Source organism: Pseudonaja textilis, chromosome Z (assembly GCF_049901715.1).
Source record: "Pseudonaja textilis isolate UNSWEBS1 chromosome Z, rPseTex1.2, whole genome shotgun sequence".
Lineage (NCBI taxonomy): Eukaryota > Metazoa > Chordata > Lepidosauria > Squamata > Elapidae > Pseudonaja > Pseudonaja textilis.
In genome coordinates this window covers 26,295,704-26,317,659 of record NC_142008.1, presented here as the reverse complement: position 1 = coordinate 26,317,659, position 21,956 = coordinate 26,295,704, and the positions used below count along the sequence as shown (strand labels likewise).

General features: G+C 40.9%; 2 protein-coding genes across 24 annotated transcripts; both read right to left on the bottom strand.

The window, feature by feature from the left end:
- Positions 1 to 896: 896 nt before the first annotated feature.
- Positions 897 to 12,750, bottom strand: BMI1 (BMI1 proto-oncogene, polycomb ring finger). 21 transcript variants are annotated; one of them, XM_087915408.1, is made up of 10 exons: positions 12,330 to 12,750; positions 5,734 to 5,867; positions 5,390 to 5,486; positions 4,727 to 4,782; positions 4,588 to 4,638; positions 4,232 to 4,340; positions 4,103 to 4,148; positions 3,603 to 3,701; positions 3,173 to 3,253; positions 897 to 3,070 (listed from the first exon to the last, which is right to left on the bottom strand). In XM_087915408.1, exons 2-10 carry the CDS (start codon positions 5,843 to 5,845, stop codon positions 2,738 to 2,740), a joined length of 984 nt encoding a protein of 327 aa, XP_087771534.1. In that variant the 5' UTR covers positions 5,846 to 5,867; positions 12,330 to 12,750; the 3' UTR covers positions 897 to 2,737. The 21 variants fall into 21 exon arrangements, with proteins under 21 accessions (XP_087771534.1, XP_087771524.1, XP_087771533.1 ...); XM_087915398.1 differs by having other exon boundaries at positions 3,603 to 3,743; positions 12,511 to 12,654; XM_087915407.1 differs by having other exon boundaries at positions 12,511 to 12,653.
- A 2,907-nt stretch (positions 12,751 to 15,657) lies between these two features.
- On the bottom strand, positions 15,658 to 21,598 carry COMMD3 (COMM domain containing 3). Of its 3 annotated transcripts, XM_026706256.2 has the most exons (8): positions 19,690 to 21,598; positions 17,906 to 18,017; positions 17,758 to 17,821; positions 17,624 to 17,658; positions 17,358 to 17,418; positions 17,216 to 17,272; positions 17,064 to 17,120; positions 15,658 to 16,040 (listed from the first exon to the last, which is right to left on the bottom strand). In XM_026706256.2, the coding sequence occupies exons 1-8, from the start codon at positions 19,826 to 19,828 to the stop codon at positions 15,981 to 15,983; spliced, it is 585 nt and encodes a 194-aa protein (XP_026562041.1). In that variant the 5' UTR covers positions 19,829 to 21,598; the 3' UTR covers positions 15,658 to 15,980. The 3 variants fall into 3 exon arrangements, with proteins under 3 accessions (XP_026562041.1, XP_087771544.1, XP_087771545.1); XM_087915418.1 differs by lacking the exon at positions 17,216 to 17,272; XM_087915419.1 differs by lacking the exons at positions 17,064 to 17,120; positions 17,216 to 17,272.
- Between the last annotated feature and the right edge of the window lie 358 nt (positions 21,599 to 21,956).

Sequence of the window (21,956 nt, the reverse complement as noted above, 5' to 3'; positions counted from 1 at the left end):
AAGCTATTCCATGGACCATGATTAAACATTCAAATTAGTGTAAATTACATTAACATGCTCGGCAGCTTTAACTTGTTACCAAGAGTACACATTCAAGCCTTAATATTAAATGCATGTGATAGAAACCCATTTAGCTTAAATAGATGGGATCCATTTTCAGAAATATTTGTGATATGGATGCAATTTGCAATAGTTATATTTTACAAAGAAATTTTAAATATGATAACCACTGGGTTTTTTATGGCAAGGTTTGACTTTTAGCTGGATTTATTTTTATCCTACAGTTTGAGATTCAGCATTTGGTTCTGTGTGGTAATCTCATTTTAAAAGCAAGTAGACTACAAAGATTGATAGTTTAGTCTGTGTATTTATGTATAATCTTTATATCATTTTTCCCTTTAGATGAGAATTTTTCAACAGTAATATATAACTAGGAAAAAAAGACACTTGCAAGGACAAATCAAAATCCTTTTCACTAATTATGGAACAGAAAGGAATATGGTCAAAAACTACAGATGGATTGTTTCAGTAATTTACTACATAAGACTGTATGTAGATATCATTTGGTTATATGAGAAAGATTTAAAAGCCTTTTGTTTTCCTTGTTAATTTCTGTGTATGTATATGTGTACATATATATATACACACACACACACACACACCCCTCAGTCACAAAGGATTATTTCTTTGCATGGAAGAGTATACAATTCATGTATCACCCTCGTCTCATGGGCTACTTTCATTTGGTCTTCTGTAAAAATAAATAGGATCTTTAATTAAGAATAAATTGAGTTTAATAAAGCAGAGCCATCCTCTAAGTCATGTGTACTTCTCAATTTCTTTTAGCAAATAAAGAGAGAAGAATCTGAATGTTTACATCACAAGAAGACAGCAGGTATATGTAAAAGTAATGATTTAATGAATGTAAGCAAGACAAAGCATAGAATTGTGCTTTTTTTTTCTTTTTTGCAGACTGGACACAACAAAATACGTAGCTACCATATCCCTGTACAAACATGAAACAATAGGCATATAGGATAAACACCCTTACAAATGTATAACTGATGAGTGAAGAACGGGCACATGAATGCACATACCACATATATATTTTTAACCAAAGCAAAGCACAAACTGAAAGATATTGGAGTTTCAAGAGACAATTTCAAGCCTTCCTTTCCCACCCCCTCAAAAAAACCTGATACCTTCAGAAAACTATTTTGCAGAAAGGCTTCCAGGCAACTCATTTGTACCTGTTAATCTTTAACCAAGTTAGTCCTGTACCATACACACATATTTTATATATATATATATATATATATATATATATATATATATATATATATATATATATATATATATATATATACATACATACATACATACATACACACATATACACACACACACACACACACACACACACACATTTAGTTAAAAGCCTTTATCTGAATTAACTGGTTTCTTTAGAAAGAATGAATGAAAAAGATTCCTGCATATTTTATGGCTTCTTATATGCATTCCTGTGCTTTTTGTTTCTGGGGAAAAATAACCACATATTCCAATACTTTCCCCTATAAAAGAAATAAAATCAATAATAAAATCAAGTTGCTTCCATGTTCCTCTATTTTGTCCAATGCTTCATTTGCTCTCTCCTCCTTGGCTTTGGAGACAATTACATTGGGTAAATGTAAAATTCCTGGGAAGCAGACAAAGCCCAAGAAGTCCTTTTGATATTGTCAATTACTTCCAAGTTAGCTGAGAAGGAAACTCACTCTCTTGCTTTCATGGCAAAGAGCTGGTGGCTGCTTTAGCAGGACTACCACTACACCTGTCCCACAAAGCATCTGTCAGCGCTGAGCTAATGGGGACCTAGCCACCTTCATTGATACTGCATGAAACACATTATTTTCGTTATAAATATATCATACAATACTGCTTCCTATTTTGTCATACACTAATATGGCGTTCTTCCACAAATTTATGCCATTAAAACCTTACAAAAAGAGCTTATCTTTGTTTTCTTTCACAATTTCTTTTTTCTTTAAGCCAGCCAGTAAAATAAAAGGCAGTACCCGCTTTTAGCTATACAAGTGTAAATCTGAAGATAGAATATATCTTCTATACCACTTTTTACTTCTGTTGTTTTCTGATCTTTCAATGCCTTCGATGTTGCTGCACAGAAGTTGTGGATGCAAACTATAAATCAAAATGGCTAATAAAGCAAATACATTGTTATTCACAGTGGTGTGGCTACATATATGCATCTTTTTATGCATATTCAGTCTGGCATTTAAGCATTCCGAGATGGAGAAGGATTTCAGTGAGATTCCCCAAACCAGTATAGTTCATAATCCAAAAGATATATAGGAAATTAATCTGGATTTACAAAACTTTCATTTGTGGGTAAGCATCAATTTTCAGATTCCAAATTAAGAAACAGAAAAATGGAAGTCCAGAAAAAACCCTCTTCAAATATTTGGATTGTTATCCTTTGTTTTTCCATGTTACTAGTCCTTAAGAAAGAGTTTGTTGTGGTGGTTGTTTAATATAAAAAAGGTCCAACTTTTGTCCTCCCATTTAATTCCCAATCTTTATTCCTCTCTTACTAACCTCCAGGCAGAGACACACGTGGAATTTGCAACTATAAAGCTTAATGGTGTGATATGATAGTGACACAGAGCAGAAAAAATAACCTCGGCATCCAGTCTTCAGAGTCAGAAAGGAAAATTTATGCCAGTCAGCCAGAAGAAGTTGTTGAACAACCATTGATGGATGCTTTCCGGGTTCTGTTGGTAAAGGAGGCATGGTGGTTACCACTTGGGCTGCTGCTGGTTCCATTCATAGTGCTAGAGATGTGGGGGAACTGGGGGTGGGGAGATTGCACCGGAGTGCTGGGGCTCAACACGCAGGATGATGTGGAAGGAGCACCTCCCATGGGGCTGCCAGCTTTTTCACTGCCAGAGTCACTTTCCAGGTCCCCACTGTTGTGCAAGCCATCCCTCTGCTGGCCACCTATTTTCATTCTCTTGCAGGTTTGTCGCACACGGTACTTTAAAGGGAGGGGGCCGTTCTGGCAAAGAAAATCAGAAAGGAAACCCTTGTTAGAGAGTGTACTTTTGTTTCCCCTGTGACTTAACATGACCAAGACTTGGAAAGACTCTTATATATTTACCCTTCTCCAAGTGTAAATGTAGGCTATATCCATTAGTGTGTAGTAGTCCTTCAAAGGCTCTTCTTCATACATGACATCTATCTAATAAAAGAAATGAAATCATACTTCCTTTAACATGACAGGGAAGTGTGAAAGATTGCAATATGGCATATGCTGTACTATCTTAATCAAACATCATACATTTTATCTGAAATTAATAAATACATCGATTCAGTTTAGAAGATATCTGCCATTCTGTCAAAGGGCTTAGAATATAATGATTCAGAGAGAAACCCTCCAAAATCCATTCCTGTAGGTCTTTTATCTAAAAATGCTGCTGTTTAATTCCAAAGGCGAATTCTTTTCAACAGAATTAAAGTTTAAATAATGGCTTTAGCTAAAACTGTTTTATGACAGTTCTTCCCCATCAATGTCCCTAGGACAAAAGTACCTGAAAAGCATTGGGTATGTCCATTTTGCTCCGGAGAAACTTCCTTAAGTGCATTACAGTCATTGCTGCAGGACAGCGTAAATATCTTTTGTTGTTGGCCTGGGAGGGGCATTTGGTTGAGACAACATTCAAAATCTGATACTAATGTTCATTTCAATATAGTAGACAGAAAGAGATGGAAACATGGTTAAACTAGCAGCATGAAAACTGGTGCTCACTGGTGATCCAAAATCAATGAAGAAAAAGCAAAATGCATGCTTATCAGATTCTTCTTTTATAATTTAATTTATACAAATTTTATTCTTAAAAATGCCTACACTAACTAAGGGGGGAAAATAGGAGAAAGTTTTCTAATATATTATCAGCCTTTTAAATGCCCTTGATTGTAATTAGTAAGAAGGCATGCTCACTCTGCAGAATAACCAACTCTAGTAAAAACAAATATGGTTTTATTTTCTGAAAAAGAAATAAAAAGGTCAAGGAACCAGCTATCTACTTACTTCCTCTTTGGCTTTCTCCTTCTCTTTGCTTCCTTTCCGTTCAACTCTAGAAAAAGGATATATATTATAGCAGTAAAGAAAAAAATATGAATGTACTAATAAAGATAAGACACTGCTTTTATAACTTACCTATTTTGGTCAAAGAACTCAATGGATAAGCTTATTATTTCATCATCTGTTATAATCCTTTTATCTTCATCTGCAACTTCTCCTCTGTCTTCATTTGAGCCATTGGCAGCTGCACAGAAATGTTCACAGTAAGTTATATTTTAAAATTCAAATCAGAAAGAGTAAAGACAACAACAGTCATAAATCATAAATCATACTCACTACTAAAATTATTTCTGTAAATAAATTTAAACAATTTTGAATGTATAAAATATTTGCTATGATGAGCACTAAAATGGTAAAATATTTTTACAATCTCAATTTCTGCTTAGAAAGTAATTCTTTATAAAATTATAAACTCAGAATCTTTTTTTTACCATCAGCAGATGGATGAGCAGCATAAAAATCTCTTCTTCTTTTCATTTCATCTAAAAGAAAGCATATTTTTATTACTCATCTCTTCAAGTTTACACATTTTATTACTGCATTGGGTGTTCAATCTAATTGTTTACTTACTTTTGAAAAGACCTGGTACTAACTTGTATACAATGTCCTGGAGAGTTTTATCAGATCTGGAATATAAAGTCCAATGTTAATATTTACAACTTTCCAGAACAAAAACAGCTTGGTTGAGAATTTTTAACCAAAACTTTAACCAGATCTGAATTGTTTTATATAAATTTTAGATCTATGCTATTAATCTACTTGTATTTTTTTGCTTTGGTAGAAAGATATCAGATTAGACTGTCACCATTGTAAAAATGTAGGCATTTAATAAAAAGATGTAACCCTTAAGCCAATGAAATGCAACTAAATAATGATTTATCTAAATAATTTAACTTTTGCATTTCTTGATCAGTACTTTATAGTTTATTTATAAAGATCAATACTGAAAAAAATACAGGAAATTAATATGCACACTGACAATAAGAACAAATTGCAACTGAGGCAAAGTAAGAAAGAAAAGAAAGATAAAGGGAATAAAAATGGGCTTCTAATGTAGAAAAAGAAGAAAAATGACTAATTAAAATGCAAGACTGATATTTATGGAAATAGTACAATTATGTTTCCTGGACTGTTCTTTTTTAGATTTGCATTGGCAAGGAAGTTGCACTGAAAGAAATATAATATATGAAAAGATATACTATGACATAAATATTTAGTTGTCTTTTTTCTTACCTTATGTTCAAAAGAGGCCTAGTTTTGTGAACTTGGACATCACAAATTGGACAATACTTGCTGGTCTCCAAGTAATGTACAATACAAGTCTTACAAACTGCAAGAGGAAAAAATATATAGAATTGTAAAGAAATAAGGTTACAAAGCAGAATCAAGGCATGGTTTTCAGCTGTTATTTCTAACCCAGACTCTAAACAAAGTTAGCTGTTTCTCGGCAAGAAAGGGCCATATGGTCAGTGAAGGAATTTGGTCCTGCAGAGCCAACCTTGCTCCACCAGGACCCCAGGGACAGGAGGGCTGGTTGGCAGCAGGCCTCTGATTAGAAGCAACCAAGCAGGACTTACAGGAGTGCAGGCACTCGATGATCGTGGTAGCATCGATGAAATACCCTCCGCAAATCACACACATGAGATGGGGGTTGAGCTCCGTAATTTTGATGCGGGTGGTGCGATGCATTTTGGTTCAATCCGAGGAGACTCTAAAAGATGTACAAACAAAGAGGAGCGCTTTAAACACCGTGGGGGAACTTCGGAGGCGCGGCCCAACACGGCTCTCTCACTTCCCCGCGGCTTAAAAGTGGCCTCCTCTAGGGGAAGGCAAACAATCGGATTCAGGCGAGAAAAAGGAGGTGCGAAGCCGCCGGAGCCAAGAGCGCAAAGAAGCGGCAGTAGAGCGGGGCTCCTTCCAGAGTGCTCTGTCCACTGACCACCTGCCCCCAGCCCTGCACGGCGATATTCAAAAGAGGAGTTGCCTGGGACGGGCGGAGGAGGCTCCTTAGGGCAACTCCCACGGGCTTTCCCCTTCTCTCCCCCAACAGCACTACCGGAAAACCGCAGGTCTGGATTGCGGAGGGGAGGTCGGGACAAGCGGGAGGCGGGAGAGTGATCCTAGTGGAAGCGCGGACGTTGCTCTGGGCATTTCCGGCGAGAAGAGGGGGGTGGCGGCCGCGGTTGAAGCGGCGGCGGCGAAAGAAGCAAGCAAAGGAGGGGTGGCTGGCTGGCAGCTGGCGCGGTTTGGGCCCGCACCTCGGAACAAGGGCTGGCAGGCGGTAGCAGCAGGCAGGATAAGATCAAGCCGAGCCCCAGGAACGGGGACGGCTGTTAGCTCGTAGCCGCCGCCAACCCAAGAAACTCGGGACCGAGCCGCCTTCGGAACCATTCTAGCGAGGGGGTTGCTATAGCAACTTACACTTACACTTGGCATCCTGCCACCACCCGGAGCGCACCAGGGGAGAGGGGGCGGGGAGGCGCCAGGCTGGGAAGAGGTGGCTTGGAGAGGAAACGGGAGGGGGCCGCAGGGGTTTGGAGGCTCGGCGCAGAAGAAATCCCAGTCCCTTCTGGGGCAACAACTGCTGCCCCTGGTGTAGGGATCAAGCGGGGAATAGGGAGAAGGAGGACGGGCCGCGGGTACCGCTGTAGAAAAGAGCCGGGATCGTGGCCAGGGATGAGGCCGGGGGAAGGATCCTGGCCGGGTGTTGTTGGCGGGGCCAAAATTCCTCTCCGAGCAGTCCAGTTGGGCGGGCAGACGCGTCGCAGGAAAGAAAGCGAGGACGCCAAAAGCGGGGCTGGTAGTAGGAGGCCTCGAGGGCGGCCCGAGTCAGCTTTGGGGTCGATGCCAGGCCGAAAGCAAGAGGCTCCTCCAGGGGCTTTCAGTTTCTCTCGGGGCCTCCATCCACGTCGGCCACGGGCAAGAAAGCGGTCGTTGCTTCCTTCCCTTCTCCGCCTCCCGGCTCCGCGACACCACTTTATCGCCTCTTAGATCGCCAAGGCACAGAGTTAAATATTGTCCCCTTTCGGGTTGGTAGGAGACTTTAGAGGGGCTTTAGAGCCTTTGCCATTGACCCGACTGGGATTCAAGAGGGTCCTAGCACACCCATCTCCGGGCTCTCGTGGACATCCCGCTCTGGCGTCCAATCTTGCAGGGTCGCAGATCCTAGGATGGTGCAAATATACCGCGGCTCTTGGGCTGCAGCCGGAAACTGAAGAGAGCAAAGCAAGTCTGGAGAAATCCTCAGGAGGGGCATGTTGCTCCACCGCCCGTCAGGAAAAATTTTACGATGGGAGGTAAAGGAAGTGGGGGAGGTTAGGGTCAGTCGAAAGAACAGGTTCCATTCCCGCAGCCGCGGATCTACCTGTTTTACTCTGAACCCTCAGCAATCGAGGCAAAATGTTCAGGCGCTTCCGAAAGAGCCCCGAATTTATGACCAATGTTCCAAAAGTTGCGAGGGTAGGTGGGAGAGGGATAGAGAGTACAACTAGGATCGTTCACCACAAAACCAACTACCAAAACTTCACATTGTATGTACCTCTTCCCCGGATGGAGAAAAGGGAAAGAAAAACAGAGAAGAAAGGACACAACTGCGTGAAGGAAATTGCTATTTTTATCCTTTTTTGGGGGAGCAAAAGATATACAAGTTTGGAATAGAAGGGGAAGGAGAGATTCGATAACCTGGGCCTGAGAACTGGCAAAGAAAACAGGAGCCTCCATGCCTGGCCTCTCCTTCTGGTTCCAGAGCATTTTTCAGGATATGAATAAAGGGTATACTTCTCCACCCAACATTTTAGCAGATAATTGAAGTCCTTCTTACCACTACCACCACTACTATCATGATAAAACACATCTATCTGTTCAAATCAAGATGCAGCAAATACAAATACTTTAACCAAAAGGTAGATTAGAAAGGGTCCACCAATTCAATAGACTTAATTTTTTTTCCCAAGCAGTGAGGCACAGAAGAAGGCAACTCAATTAGTCAGAAGATACAAACACATGTTTCATTTCAGGGAAACAGAGCCTCTGCCTAAGTAGAAGAAAACTGAAATCAAGCGTGAAGCTTTGTTACTCGAAGCTTATTATTTATTACCTACTTAGGTCCCTCCTCCATGATCTCGTTGGAGGTATCAACTGAATTCTTAAACCAACATTCCTGAATCAAAGCTATGCATCAGTGAAAGATGCCAGCAACTCCCATGCACTAATTTATATACACTCATAAACAAAACAGGCATCCCATTACCCAAAGTACTAACTTTGGGGTGGAGTAGGGGCTTTTATTCCCTCGTGTTCTTTCCCTGAAGTCCCCCACCTCATTGTAGTAATGGTATACTTTTCTGTATCCAAGACACAATGCCTTTTAATATTGTATTTTATTTTCACCCCCCCCCCCATGAATTCCACCAGGAAAACAGGGAGAGATAAAACTTGTTATCTAAAACTATGTACAGTTACCAGCAGCCTTACATGTGTTATGTCAACCTAGAAAACTATGGATAGTTGGGTGGATGGATGTTTTAGAAATTAGGCTCTAGGCTCTTGAGATGTCAATTCATCAAGGCTGCCTAAAATAACGAGGCTTGTAGGGGCAGATATGTAATCTGGTCCACTTTGCCTTGAATTGTCATTAGGTGCCGTTTTAAAGGTAATCCCTGAAGCATGAATGTCCCACTGAAGAGTCCCAGCCAAGAAAGAAATAGGTATGTTTAGTATAACCCATATTCTCTCCAGCTAAACCCTTTCATCTAGGGAATGGACCTCTCCAGCTAGTTTCCTCAAAGGCAGGAGCCAGTTCCTTTCTGGCTAGGTAAATGCTGATACATTGAGTGGGAAGGCTCAGCACCAACTAACTATATATATATTAAAAGATGAGCTCTAATTTACCAGAGACCAGAGTAGGGAAATATCCAGCTTCACAAATCACTCTTTCCCTACACCTCAAAGTTATATATTTGGACTTCCAAGAAAGATCATTTGAAACTAACAAATATTGAATAGTGGGAGGCTAACAAAAACTTAAAAGGACGGTGAGGAAGGCTGTGGATCACATAGTTAACTTTGGAGAGAAAGGTTAATTGCAGGGAGAGAAGATTGGATTAAGCGCCCTTGAGTTATTTCCCACCAGGCATTAAAACAACAAAATAAGCTGAGTTGTAGCAGTATCTACTTTGTCAAAGCCACCAGATTTTACACAAAACAAGTTTCCCACCCAGGCACCTTTAGAGCCAGGACGAAAACCATCACATCTGGGCTAACAAGATGTTTCAGTTAACCTTCCCTTATTCAACTTGGAAGGGTAAGATGTGTGAGGGAGAGGCGAAATCCTGGCTAAATAATAGAAAGCTGCAGTAGGATTGCTTGCAACTTCTATTAACTCAGCTCCCTCAATTCCACCCCATGTTCAATCTGGATATAAGAACTCCAAGAATTAAACGCGCGTTAACCTCTCTCATTGAAGCTAGATTTCCAGCGCCAACCTCCTGTCCTCTCTTCCAAAGCTCGGGAGAAACTTCAGCATTTTAAGCACATATGCGAAAGGGCACGCTAAAAGAGAACCGCCATCTTACCAAGCCATCTTACGCCACACAGGTGTTGGTCGAACTTAAGTTAATAACATTTCTCCGGAGACCTCCAACGGCTCAGCGAACCCTCCAGCAAGATCGCAACCCCCTGCGGAACTCATCCCTATAAAATGGGAGCGCTAGGTGGCTTTTGAGCCCCCCGCCGACCCGTTTATTTCGTAAGCGATCGCCATCCCGTGACCCAGGCAGCTCAAGATTGCACGAAGTGTCGTTCTTCGATCGAAATCTGCCGATAAACAAAGAGGGCTGGACTTGAATGGCTAGTCACAACCGAAAATACAAACATCCTCCTTCAGGGCCGTGCATCCAGGAGGGCTCTACGACCTAGCTCCGATGGAAAGGGAACGAAAATTTGCAAGCGTTGGTGGCGGAATGAAACCAAGCGCCCGAGTTGCTACCGCCGCTGCTCTGGGCGCGAGGAGCTAACCGTGTGCGTGTGCGTGTGGCTGGAGCCGAGACTGTCAGCGCTTTTCCCATACGGAGAACACGGGGACACCGAAGCTCCCCCTCGCAGCCTTTCAAACCGCCCCCCCTCCCCAAAACTCTCCGCGGAGTCCCCATCGCCCTCCGACCTCGGCTAGAAAGCGCGCCCCTGCACACCTACCCGCGAAAAGACGCTCCCGGGAGACGACCGAAACTGCCGGGAAAAGACAAAGAAAATTAAAAGTTGTTCAGCAGAAAATAAATGTGAGGCAAGCGGCCATCTTGAAACGAACTGCAGGCGCTGTCAGTTGCAATCAGCGTATTGCTGCCGCCGTCGCTGTTACCGTCGCCGCCGCCACGCCGAGCTCCTTTTAGTTCCCCAAACAGCCGGGCGGTTCTCCTTCGGGCTCACTCAGAGTCTGCTTGCCTTTCCCCTCCTCTTCCTTTGCGCGTCTCCTTTTCTCTTTCTCTCTTCTTTTTCCACCCCCCACCTCGCTCGCTCACCCTCCCTACTCCTGGCTGGCTGCTCTCGCCTTCCTTAAAACGCGTAGCTCCAGCGCTGGGCTCTTAAAATATTTCCGGCCCGTCTGGACTGCCACTCTTCCTCCTCCACCACCAGCCCATTGTCTCTCCGGCTTCCAAGCCCTCCTCCCGGCTCCGTCTATCGGTTCCCCCCCGCCTCCTCCGCCCCGGTCTTGTGTTTTCCCTCTCCTGCCTTTCAGAGAGCTCTTTCTCTCTCCACTTTCCTCTTTGTAAAAATAACAATAATGATAATATGAAAATATTTGAATAATATCAGAGTTGTTGCTGCGGAAGGAGCAAGCGGGGAGGTGGAGGCAGTGGAGAACCGCGAGTGGTGGTGGTGGTGGAGGGAGCGAAGCACTGAAGGCGCACAGTGGAAACTGACACCGTAACCAAAATGGCTCAGAGTTCGCCCGTCCCACCAGCATCACGTGAGACTTCTCATTTCTTAAGGGTGGCCTCGGAATTAGCGCCCGTGTTGTCGGACCCGTCAGCCTCCCTGTGACCCAATCCAGCGACTCGGACGCCTCCCCCGCGCTTGTGCGCCGCCCTCCCTCCCCCTCTCTCTCTGCCCTCCGCCTGCTCTTCCGCCTCCCCCCCCAGACACGCGCGCGCGCACATACTTCGCTAGTCCTCCTTTTTTCCGCGGCACTCACGCGGCTGCCTCTGTTCCACCTCCTCCCGCTCTTCCTCTCTCTCTCCCCCGCCTCGCGCACTCACGCGCGTACAATGCCTTATTCCTTTCCTCTCCCCCGCCTTCCAGCTTGCACACCTACCCCGCGCTACACACACTCATTCCTCTCTACCGATTTTACACGCCCTGTCACCTCGCGCGATCAACCCCTTTCTCGCTTAACAAGGGCACGCAGGGATCTCCGTTTGCCCTTTTCCCTCTCTCGTTCTCCGTCAAATCTGTCCTTTCACACAAAAACCTACCTCCACCCCCCTTCTTTTAAAGGCGTAATAAACGGACTGCAACCGCAGACAGACCTTTGGCTTCAGTCTCTCCACCCCGAGCCTTTGCTACTGAAGCTGCTCTGATCCTTTCTCCTACAGCCTGCCTCCCCTTCGCGGCGCGCGCGCGCACACACACACTCCACACACACTCACATACAGACATTGGCTCGCGCGCCACATGCACATACATAGACACACACATTGAAAAAGGTTGCCCACCATTTTAGCAGCCAGTATGTGTGGCATTACTTCAGCGCCTTTCCCCAGAGCCTCTCCTTTGCCCCCAGACCTACTGTTCGCTCTTGCCCTCACCTAGCCTCTCCCACAACACCGACCTCGGGCGAGCATTCTTCCTCCACCTCCCACGTCTTCCTGGGCACCTCAGTGTTAAGACACCTCAGAAATGCTAGAAAGGCGGTCCAAAGTGGTATTATAAAAGTTGGGCTGATAACTGGCAGCTGAAACCATCAACCCCGAGCGTCACCTCAGCCCTTCCACCTTCACTCCTTTTCCGTTAGAGCGGATTTTCCCGCTTTGGCATCCGGCCGCGGATTACCAGGTGCGTGCGACTTCTCCAGCCCCGGCGCAGATCCCCTTCTCTTCTGGCGCAACTCAGCACTACGAATCTCTTCCCCAAGTCCAATATCTGGTCCAATATCTCCGATCCTTTCAATATCCAGTACCTGGTCCAATATCTCCGATCCTTTCTTTTCCAACTGAATCACAACCTTTTCACGCGAGAGGGATTCGAGCTACTTTGACAGAACCAATCTCTCCTTTCTCCATACACCTATCTTCTTCTGGAGCGGTTTTTCTCCCCCTCCCCCCAAAAGCCCAAGTCCAGTCTCGTTTTCCCTCAGGTACCTATTTTCTTTTCCCTTCTCTCGCATGCTACTTCATCCCTCTTCCCTCTTCCGTTTTTTGCCCCTTCTCAAAGTGCTACGAACGAGTATTCCGGATTTTTTCAGCCAATAAGGTATAGCGTTTTATTTCACCGCCTCAAAAATCCTCTCACTCTTTTTATCCCCCCTTTGTTTGTTGTGTTGAACAAATAATCTTCTCCCTGCACAGATAACCTACTCCCATATCTACTCCCACACATCCACCCTCGCAAGCCCATCCAACCTTTGAAGGTGCCCTGGCACACATTTTCTCGGTAATTCCCCCACCCCGCCTTTAGACACGCCTTCTCGCTTCCCGCCTGCCTTCAAGGTATAGATTTAGTTCACCGCAGAACTCTGGCACCTCGCGTCTCCTACAGCTGATTCTAGAAGACTTAGGTGAGGACGGTCTTCCAAATTCCCCACACCTCTCTACACACCTTCGCAATTCAATCTCACACAGTTGCCCCATTTCACAAAGCCCAGCTCCGGGGTCCCTGAATGTCTGACAAGCATTCTTTGTAACAAAATTTTCGTGGTCTTACCTTCTCTTTCCTCTTTTTGCATAATAGTAGAATCTAAATAGAGGCACCAATTTTGAGAGTAGTTAGAGACAGCATAGTCTAGCTGGTTTGTTTGTCCTTTTGTGTCCATAAGAACCAACCAGAATCTTTCCGAAGTCCTCAAGATTTTTCAGCTTCTTCTGCCCAAGATTGAAGGACTAAGTTCTTGATTCTATTGACACTTTTTGAGAAACAAACAATCCTATGCTACTGTAGGCATTCCCTTTCCTAAAAAGATAGTCTTTTCTTCATTTTTGGCAGCTCTTTGTCTCAACAATTCTAAGGTGCCATCATTGGAAATTGTTGGGGTTCCTGACTGACATCATTTTCTTCCATCTTGGCAGGTCTTCATGGGATGCATATTGTAGGTTCCTGAGTAGATGAAGAGTGGAATGTCTATTATAGGAAGGAAGGCGGTGGCATCAGAAAATGACTAAATGACACAGGGCTGTATTGGAGAACCCTGGGATTAATCCACTTCTCTGAAAGATTTGCTATCAAACTCACTTTGAAGTTAATAACCTGCCTTGTTCCTCCATGACTGGCAAGCATCCTGGCATATCATCCTGTTGTCAACCATTTATGGATATTAAAAAGTACCATCCTCAACCAACCATCCAAAGAGACTAATGAAAGAGGGCTTTTTGACTATACCCTGACAATTTGATCCACATGAATGCATTAGTTTGGATACAATATTGCCACTCTCAGATCCTGCAGAGATCAGGAAAGTGAAGACACTGGTTAAAAAATATCCTTAAATTTCATCTCCAGGAAAACGATGGAAGGGGAAAAGAAATATTCCTGGAAAGCATTATTTCACAATAGGGTCAAACCTCCACCAGAGAAGAAAATCATGCTGTAGATTTCACTGTACAATTCTGTTCAATCCAAGATATGATTCACTGCAACGCATGCAGCAGTTAAATGCAAAAGCAGTTTGTACCACTTTTATTGAATTTCTGTCTTATGTTTAGGTTGGGGAGGAAAATGTTTTAAGTAGGAATGGCTTAGCACTCTGAATGGAATCTGCCTGTGACCACTATAAGGTCCTCCCTTGACCAGAAAGTCTTTCCTTGATAGCCTTTCCTGACTTGTCACTCTCCCTCAAATGTGTTGGACTTTCAATCTCCATTATTTACACACACACCCCAAGCATATAAACGTCTAGATATAGTTGGAAGGCAACAATTTATGGAAAGTTGTCTAGCAAAACATGAACCAGAAAAGAGAATGGTGGTACTGAGCAAAATATTTAGCGAAAGAAAATCTATTATCCCCAGACTATCTTATGCTTTCAAATGACCCAAGGTTAAAAAAATTAATTAAAAAATTCTACTCTGTTCTTTCCATGCATTAAAAAAATCCTGTCAGGGAATACAAAATATGAAGACCTTCTTGCTACTGTATAGCAGATGTGGTTCTCTCCAGATGTTCTGAACTTTAAACTTTCCAGAGTGGGTAATGCCTAGAGTTGGGAAATTTAGGCTAAGGCATTCTGCTGCTTGCACACTCCCTCAAGGCTATGAAAATAAGGAGGATCTCTTTTCTCACCCTGGTGAATGAGTGGGACAACTGTAGCAGATCTTTAAGCAAGCAACCTTTATGGGCTGAATTGTTGTTGTTAAAAAGTAATAGAATGAGAACTAGGGTGCTGAATTTCCTTCTCTTTGCAAGCCATATTTTGTGCCTCAGAACATATTTTGTACACCAGAGTTAGGACCAATGTATATAATGAGATTTTTCTAACTTGATGGCACCATAGGACAAGATTAAATTCCTTTGTCTCTGCATCCCTATAGTCATTTGGATAATTCTCACAACTCTTGTCTCATTTAGATTATTGTACCCTATGACTATCATTGTGTTGTACCTTATGATTCTTGATGAATGTATCTTTTCTTGTATGTATACTGAGAGTATTTGCACCAAGACAAATTCCTTGTGTGTCTAATCACACTTGGCCAATACAGAATTCTATTCTAGTCTATCCTCTCCACATAGCAAAAAGCACTTAGAAGATGGAAGGAAAATGAGAACTCAAGACTTTGTGCATCCCACTCTCCATATATACACCAGACTGAAACTGCTGCCTCTCTACTAGGCTAGGTGTGTAACTAATAAGTTCAACCCACACTGTGACTTGGGGATAAGATTTTTTGTTTTGGGAAGAACAGAGCCATGGAGACAAGACTGGTCATATTCTATTTATAGTCACTCAACTGCTGCAATTCAGAACACTCCAACAATTTTCTATTTACAGGAATGATTGAATATTTAATAAGTCAACCCAAGTTAAGGCAGGTGAATGAATGGATCTTCTCAGCTTTTCATGTAAATAACTCCAACATTAAAAAAAGGGGGAGGGGGGAGGAAACAGCAGGAACTTGCCTTCAGCAAATAAGGTGCAAGCAAGGTGATAACTTTATTATAGTAGAATGACTTTAAACCTAGAACTCTATACCTCTTTAACATGGGTTTTGTAGAGCAGGTCTTCTTGGAATAATGTAACTGCTGGGAATCCAATCCTTCCCAACCCATTATTATAATCAGATAAGACACACAAATTAGATTTATATTCTCATTTATTAGATGATAAAGTAAAAAATGGTGAAATCAAATATATATTTAAAAAAAGGACAAAACTGAAACACAAGCATATCTAAATAGGGTAGAGCTATCTACAAAGATATGTTACAGTTAAACAAGCTCAACAGTTTTTATTGCACACGAACATGTAATGTTATCTAGAAAGTAAAAAGTCCATTTCTGTTTGACCAAACATATATCAAAGTTCCATTAAATAAAACCAGGAAAAAAGATCATCATATAGCCAAAGAAGCAAACATTTTATTTTCTTCTTCAATCCAGTTGATTGCCAAGTCTGTAATTATAGTTGAGTTGTTCTTTCTAGACTTTTAGCTGCATCTTTTAACTTTCCCACTAAATCCTAAAATATAAAATAAGAGCTTAAGAAATGTTTTGCTGTAAATAACTAATTCTATGCAATATTTGAAGTTTTCTTTATACCAACATTTCCAAAGATTCCAAAATGCATTTTTTGCCATTGATATTTTTAAGAAATACTGAAACATCTTTATTAGAGTATATCATGAATGTGCTTTATTAGATACAAAATTAAACTGGGACAGATAGACAGATAAATAATTAACATAAACTTTACTTTTCTTATTTCTCAAATAACACAGATAACAATATAAATTCTAGTTTAACTGAATATAAAGAAGTAAACAATCCCAACAATTTTCTGAGCCTATATTCCTAAAGATATCTAATAAACCCAACAATTTTCTGAGCCTATATTCCTAAAGATATCTAATATTATCCATTGAAACATATGAAATTTTAGATAAATGTGATGTGTGTGTGTGTGTACACACACACACACACACACATATATACATATAAACAAATTTTGAAACAATATGAAATTGTAGACAGTTGCTTATTTCTTATTTCTCTGGTTTTGACTAGTTTATTCCTTTTTTTGTTATTAATAAGTTTTATTAATGAAGCATTCCTAATGCATGGGACTGCAATGTTACATTATTAATTATTCTCAGATTAGTTGCTTTGATTTTAGAGTAAATTTGCTGAGAATAATGGGGACTCAGATATCAATGTAATTTAAATAAAGCCAAATAAGTCAAATTCCATGTTCATATTATATTATATTACACATTCAAGTATTTATAATATAGGAAATGTTCATCTAATTTAACACATTTGAAAGAGGTTCCACCCATTCTGCCAAAAATAATATTTTTGTGTGGTGCAGTCCCTTAATGTGAATAAACTTGAAATCTTATATTGAAAAAGTAGCAAAGCTAGTATTTCGGTAGCATTTTATATTTTAGAAGATAAGACACATTGAAGCATTTTATATTTTTAAAATTTTTATAAGAACTGGTACTACTGAATATTAGTACACAAAAAAGTGAGGAATAAATACCTGCAATTGCTCCATAGTACAACTAAAATTAATGTCCTGATGAGATCTTGAATCATTCTAAAATAACAAAATCCCAAACATTAATTCCTAATAAGTAACAAAAATTAAAACAATCATAATCTAATATTTGAAGTTCTGGATTGATGTAATACCTCTACTTTTAAGGTCATCAAATAGGCAGGGCGATAATTTTTATGAAGTTGATTAGTCTAAAGTGATAAGACAGAAAGAAAAAATTAAGTTTTGCAAAGAAAAAAGAAAAAAAGAAATGAATACACGTTTTATTTAAATTACCTTGATTTGATATTCCAAACGCCAACGAACATCAGTTATATGTAGTGGACATCTGCCTATACTGAAAACATAATGAATATCTATTAGGCTGAGATATGTTGAACCACAAAACTGTAGAGATTTTACAGGTAACAAAGAACAGTAGGAGCAATGTATTAATTGTGGTTTTATGGATTGTTACTCCAATTAGATAACTTGTGAAGACATTTATTATTTTCAAGATGCATTTGAAAGTTGGATGTTCATTATAACTTCCTTGGACATACCTTCCCAATATGATTTCCAAAGTATCCTTATGTTTCTACAAAAAGGAAAAGAATAAAAATAGAGCATATAAACTACTACAGGTTAAACAAAACTTAATGGACGGTATTAAAAAGGATAAAATGTGTTTGAAAACCTGATATTCAGTGCAAAAGTTTTCAATTCTTTCTCTGTCAAGTTTACAATCTTCCAGATAGGTACTAAAAGGAAAAGTAAGATGCGTTAACCAATAAATCTAATATAAGTCAAACACATTTTTTTTAAGTTGAAGAATTTTAGCATACCTTATAATAGATTGGTCAGCTTTTTGTTTTCCAGCTTCTATAATACAAGTGGTAGTTGCTGCATGGCAGTATTTTAATATTGCTGGATCAATATTGTCCAAATCTGGGTAATCTAAAAATAAATGAATGGTTGATGACATATTTCAGGAGGAAAGGTAGGTAGGTAGGTAGATAGATAGAATATCCCATATATACATACGTACATACATACATACATGTATTCCATGCAATTATAGCAGCTGAGCAAAAAACTATTATATTGACAAAATTTACAGTTACCATTTTAAACACAAAATTGGGTGAAGGATTTCTTTTTACAGATTCCCCCTTATAAGGAATTAAAATATTGGAATTTGAGGTTCCCTTTATTTCAAATGTGAATAATTTCCCCAAGATCAGAAACATAATAGTTATTTCTAGCAACTAGATTTCAATTTATCCCCCAAAGTATCGAAGAAAGGAAAGGAACTCAATACAGCAGTGCCCCCTGTACTTTCCCACTCATTGCTTGAATTCTGGCAAACAGAATTTGGGAAGATTGATGAACATCAGTACACATTTATATTTTTAGAATATTGCGATCTTCTGGCTCTGGAGGAGAGGAAGAAGAGTAAAAAGCCTTTTGCCAATTAAGGAGGAAAGTTGCCAACTTTCTCGAAGTCTAGATAACAGTGTGAAGATATTTGTTTCTGAGTACTAGAAGAACTGTTAATTTCGCTTTTCTAACAATAGTGCTCAGAATACCGTGCCTCTACTCGCCCCTCTTCACAGCTCAACTTTTCCGATTTTTCCTTTCCTTTTTTTCGCCGCATCCCATTTAAGAAATCCGAACTGCTTTTCCAAAGTTGCAGTTCAAACGAGCACCTATCGGAGGCCGCTCGTATTCAGCCCCCGCTCCCGCAGAGCTCTTATCCAGGCAGGCAAACTCGAGCCGTTTTTCTCTTGCGAGAGACGGCCGGCCTACTATCAACAAGCCGCGAGGTTTGGCAAGCAGCTGACAAAGCCCAATCGCCGGAGAATTTCAATTTGAAGAAACAAAATAAATAAATAAAAACGAGAAACAAAAGCATCAAAACAAATGAGCGGCGCCTTTCAGCTGCGAGATTAAGAGCAATTCATGTATTACTGCCACTGAATAATTCGAAATATCACAGTATCACATGATCAAAACAAAGCCTGCAGGATTCAGGTCCCAAACCCAACTCGGTGCTTTCCTCAAGCCTATTCACCTGCTTGCTACTTTGACTTTTGCAAAAATTATTCTCGACTATCAATGTATCGGGAATGCCTCGTCACAGCAGGAAAAGTAGAAACAAAACGGTGGAAACTAACCGACCGCGGCCGCCAAGAAAGCCGATCTCCAAATGGCACCTTCTCTCTCGGTCTGCTTTCGGGAGAGTGAGAGGCTTTAGCTTCGCTTTTAGGCCATAAATAAGCGAGAGGCAACGCTTGAGTTTTGCAAGGAAGTGACAACCGCAGGGAAATGGAGGAAATCAGCAACGAGCAAAACCCCGAAAGAAACAAAAGGAGGGAGAGGGCGCAGCGCACCATCTGAGCCCGGCTCAGCGCGGGGGAGACTTCCTGCATTTGACGGGAAACGGCTGTGGCCACCGCAGCGAAGCAGAGAGGCATCAGGACTGGCTTTACAGAGCAGCACCGAAGCAAGCCACCAGACGTGCCGCCGCCGCAACGCTTCCTTTGACAAGAGCCCAAGTCCCCTTTTCAGCGAGCAGCTCTCTTCCTTGCCGGCGGACGGAAGACAGAGCCCGGGATCTAGCACTCACCGAAAACGGCCTCCTCTGTCTGTCCAGTGAGCAAGCTTCGGAAGGCAGCCTGGAGCAGAGCCTGGAAAGCTCGTAGCGAGAAGCTACCCGGATCTGCCAGGATCCGTAAGCCGCTTTGCACAGGCTCCGAAAGCTCCATTGTGAGCCGAGCTGTGACCTTCGACACGCCGCCCACGTGATAGCCGCGCTCAGCTGATCCTGCAGCCGAAGGAAAGCAGCGGCGGCGGCGGCCGTTTGTTGCAGATCCGGATGGGTGACTCCGGCTCTGCTTCCTTGCTGTGGCCTACATATACTAAACCCTAAACCCTTTCCCTGCGATCTCATCTAACCCGTTTCCATTAAGCTCTTCGGTAGTGTTGTATTACCTATCTCAAATGCAAGGTCAGCCATCTTCCTTTTCTTCTTGGTGCAAAAAGACTTGTCTGGCTACATCTCTTACATTTTGACCTTTTAAAAAGGGTCGTGGTCGCGATGCAATAGATGAGGACGATGGAAACCTTAGTTTAGCTTCTTTTATGGAATCGGCCCGGAAAATAATTCAAACAACGTGGCTCACAATGGCTATCTCTGAACGCTCAATAGGTTCCTCCATGCACGCAACAGGCCTTTTGTGTTTTCGTTCTGCAACTTTGGAACTGAATTTAGGGCAAACAATTTTATACGTTCAGAACGGTAAAATATATCCCACACCTCAAAAGACATTGCAAATTAAAAACGATAACTGTTGTTAAATATCTCCTTCCATTTTTTTGCGTCTAGCTGTTATTATTTACATACTATTTCTTAGTCTCTTTTATATGCTAAAAGGTTATAACAGAAATCCCAATAAATGACCATATTTCCTTATTTTCTTTTCTCTGAATAATACAAATATTTTGGTTATCATTTATCATCTAATAGCAGCATTTGAAATTTAGTTTTACATAGAACATTAAAGGGCAAGGTATTTTTGCATACAGTACTTAGTTTTTTTGAATTCACATACTCTGAATATAAAACTTTACCGATTTTAAAATAAAGATATTCTATGATTATGTCTTGCTTCATAGTTGCATTTAGGTTTACAGATAAATTGATATAATTAGTGAAATTAACACAGAAGTATGCTTGAAAATCAAGAGAGTAAAATTTATGTTCAAATTAAATTACTTATCTACCTTTTGGAACTGTACTCCTAAATAAACTATTATGACCAATGTAGTTGAATATATAACTATGAAAACATTAAGGCAAGCTGACAGTTATATTTGATTACTTTTTATGAAGCATCTTAAGGACTTGCGAAGATGGTTAGTGAAATATTGTAATTAGAAAAAAATGTTACATTAAAAATCAAATTATGAGGCACATTCAGGAGATAATAGTATGTTTCTTGCTAGAGCTTGAATTATGTGGACTAAGGCAATTCCCCTTAAATCACTTTTGTAAATTTCAAACTGGATTTTATAAGGGATTTATATATTTTTTTATTTGTATGACTACTCAGCTTGTTGACTTTTCAACAGGTAGCCCATCATGAAAAGTAGGGTGTCCTGATTGATATTTGGAGGGGTGCCCAAGGAAATTCCTTTAGATTGTAGGCTTTACTAGGAAAGTGAAATGAAGAGGACGGTGACAAAGTACCTCCAAGAAAACTACACCAATATGTCCATGATGGAACTTGAATTGAAGAAGACATTTTTGTTGTGGTTGTTCTAAATAACTAAACTTGGTAGAAGCCTACTGGTGAATAAGTACATTGAATTATAAATAGCAGTATCCACTATTTTCTTGTGGAGGTGTGAAATCATTATTTTTTATCTTATGCAAACCTCAGGTATTATTTGATCCTTGTTGTTTATTTGTTTATTTCTTCATATTTATAGTAACCCTGTAATAAACAGATGTCAAGGGCACTGAATAAATGTTGCTATACAAAATAATTCAGGCTGCTTGGGGAAGTCAATCCTGTTCAATTTAGTAGAACTTCTACCTAGTTCATTTAGTGATGTTTCATTACTTTGGAAGGGATCATGGATTCCACCATGATTAGGGTGTTCCCATGGCAAAGGTAACTCATTCTGCATTCCATATCCTAATGCAGCTGTGGTTAATGTACCATTCAAATTTATAGCGATGCATGAATAAATAAACACACACACACACACACACACACACACACACACATTCTGTTTGTGTATGTATGTTTAAAATGTCATTGGTATACCTGCCAATACCCATCATAAATAAATCACAAATCCCCATGTTCTGCTGAAGCAAAATATCCT

Excerpts from the sequence above, each read along its gene's own strand:
- BMI1 (XM_087915398.1), bottom strand. The coding sequence starts at position 5,845 with ATGCATCGCACCACCCGCATCAAAATTACGGAGCTCAACCCCCATCTC. Across the intron at positions 4,149-4,231 it reads GAGTTCTTTGACCAAAATAG|AGTTGAACGGAAAGGAAGCA; the intron begins GTAAGTTATAAA and ends TCCTTTTTCTAG. Across the intron at positions 3,744-4,102 it reads AGGAGAAAGCCAAAGAGGAA|TATCAGATTTTGAATGTTGT; the intron begins GTAAGTAGATAG and ends AATGAACATTAG.
- COMMD3 (XM_026706256.2), bottom strand. The coding sequence starts at position 19,828 with ATGGAGCTTTCGGAGCCTGTGCAAAGCGGCTTACGGATCCTGGCAGAT. Across the intron at positions 17,419-17,623 it reads TTGGAAATCATATTGGGAAG|TATAGGCAGATGTCCACTAC; the intron begins GTATGTCCAAGG and ends TTATGTTTTCAG. Across the intron at positions 17,121-17,215 it reads TGATGACCTTAAAAGTAGAG|AATGATTCAAGATCTCATCA; the intron begins GTATTACATCAA and ends TTGTTATTTTAG.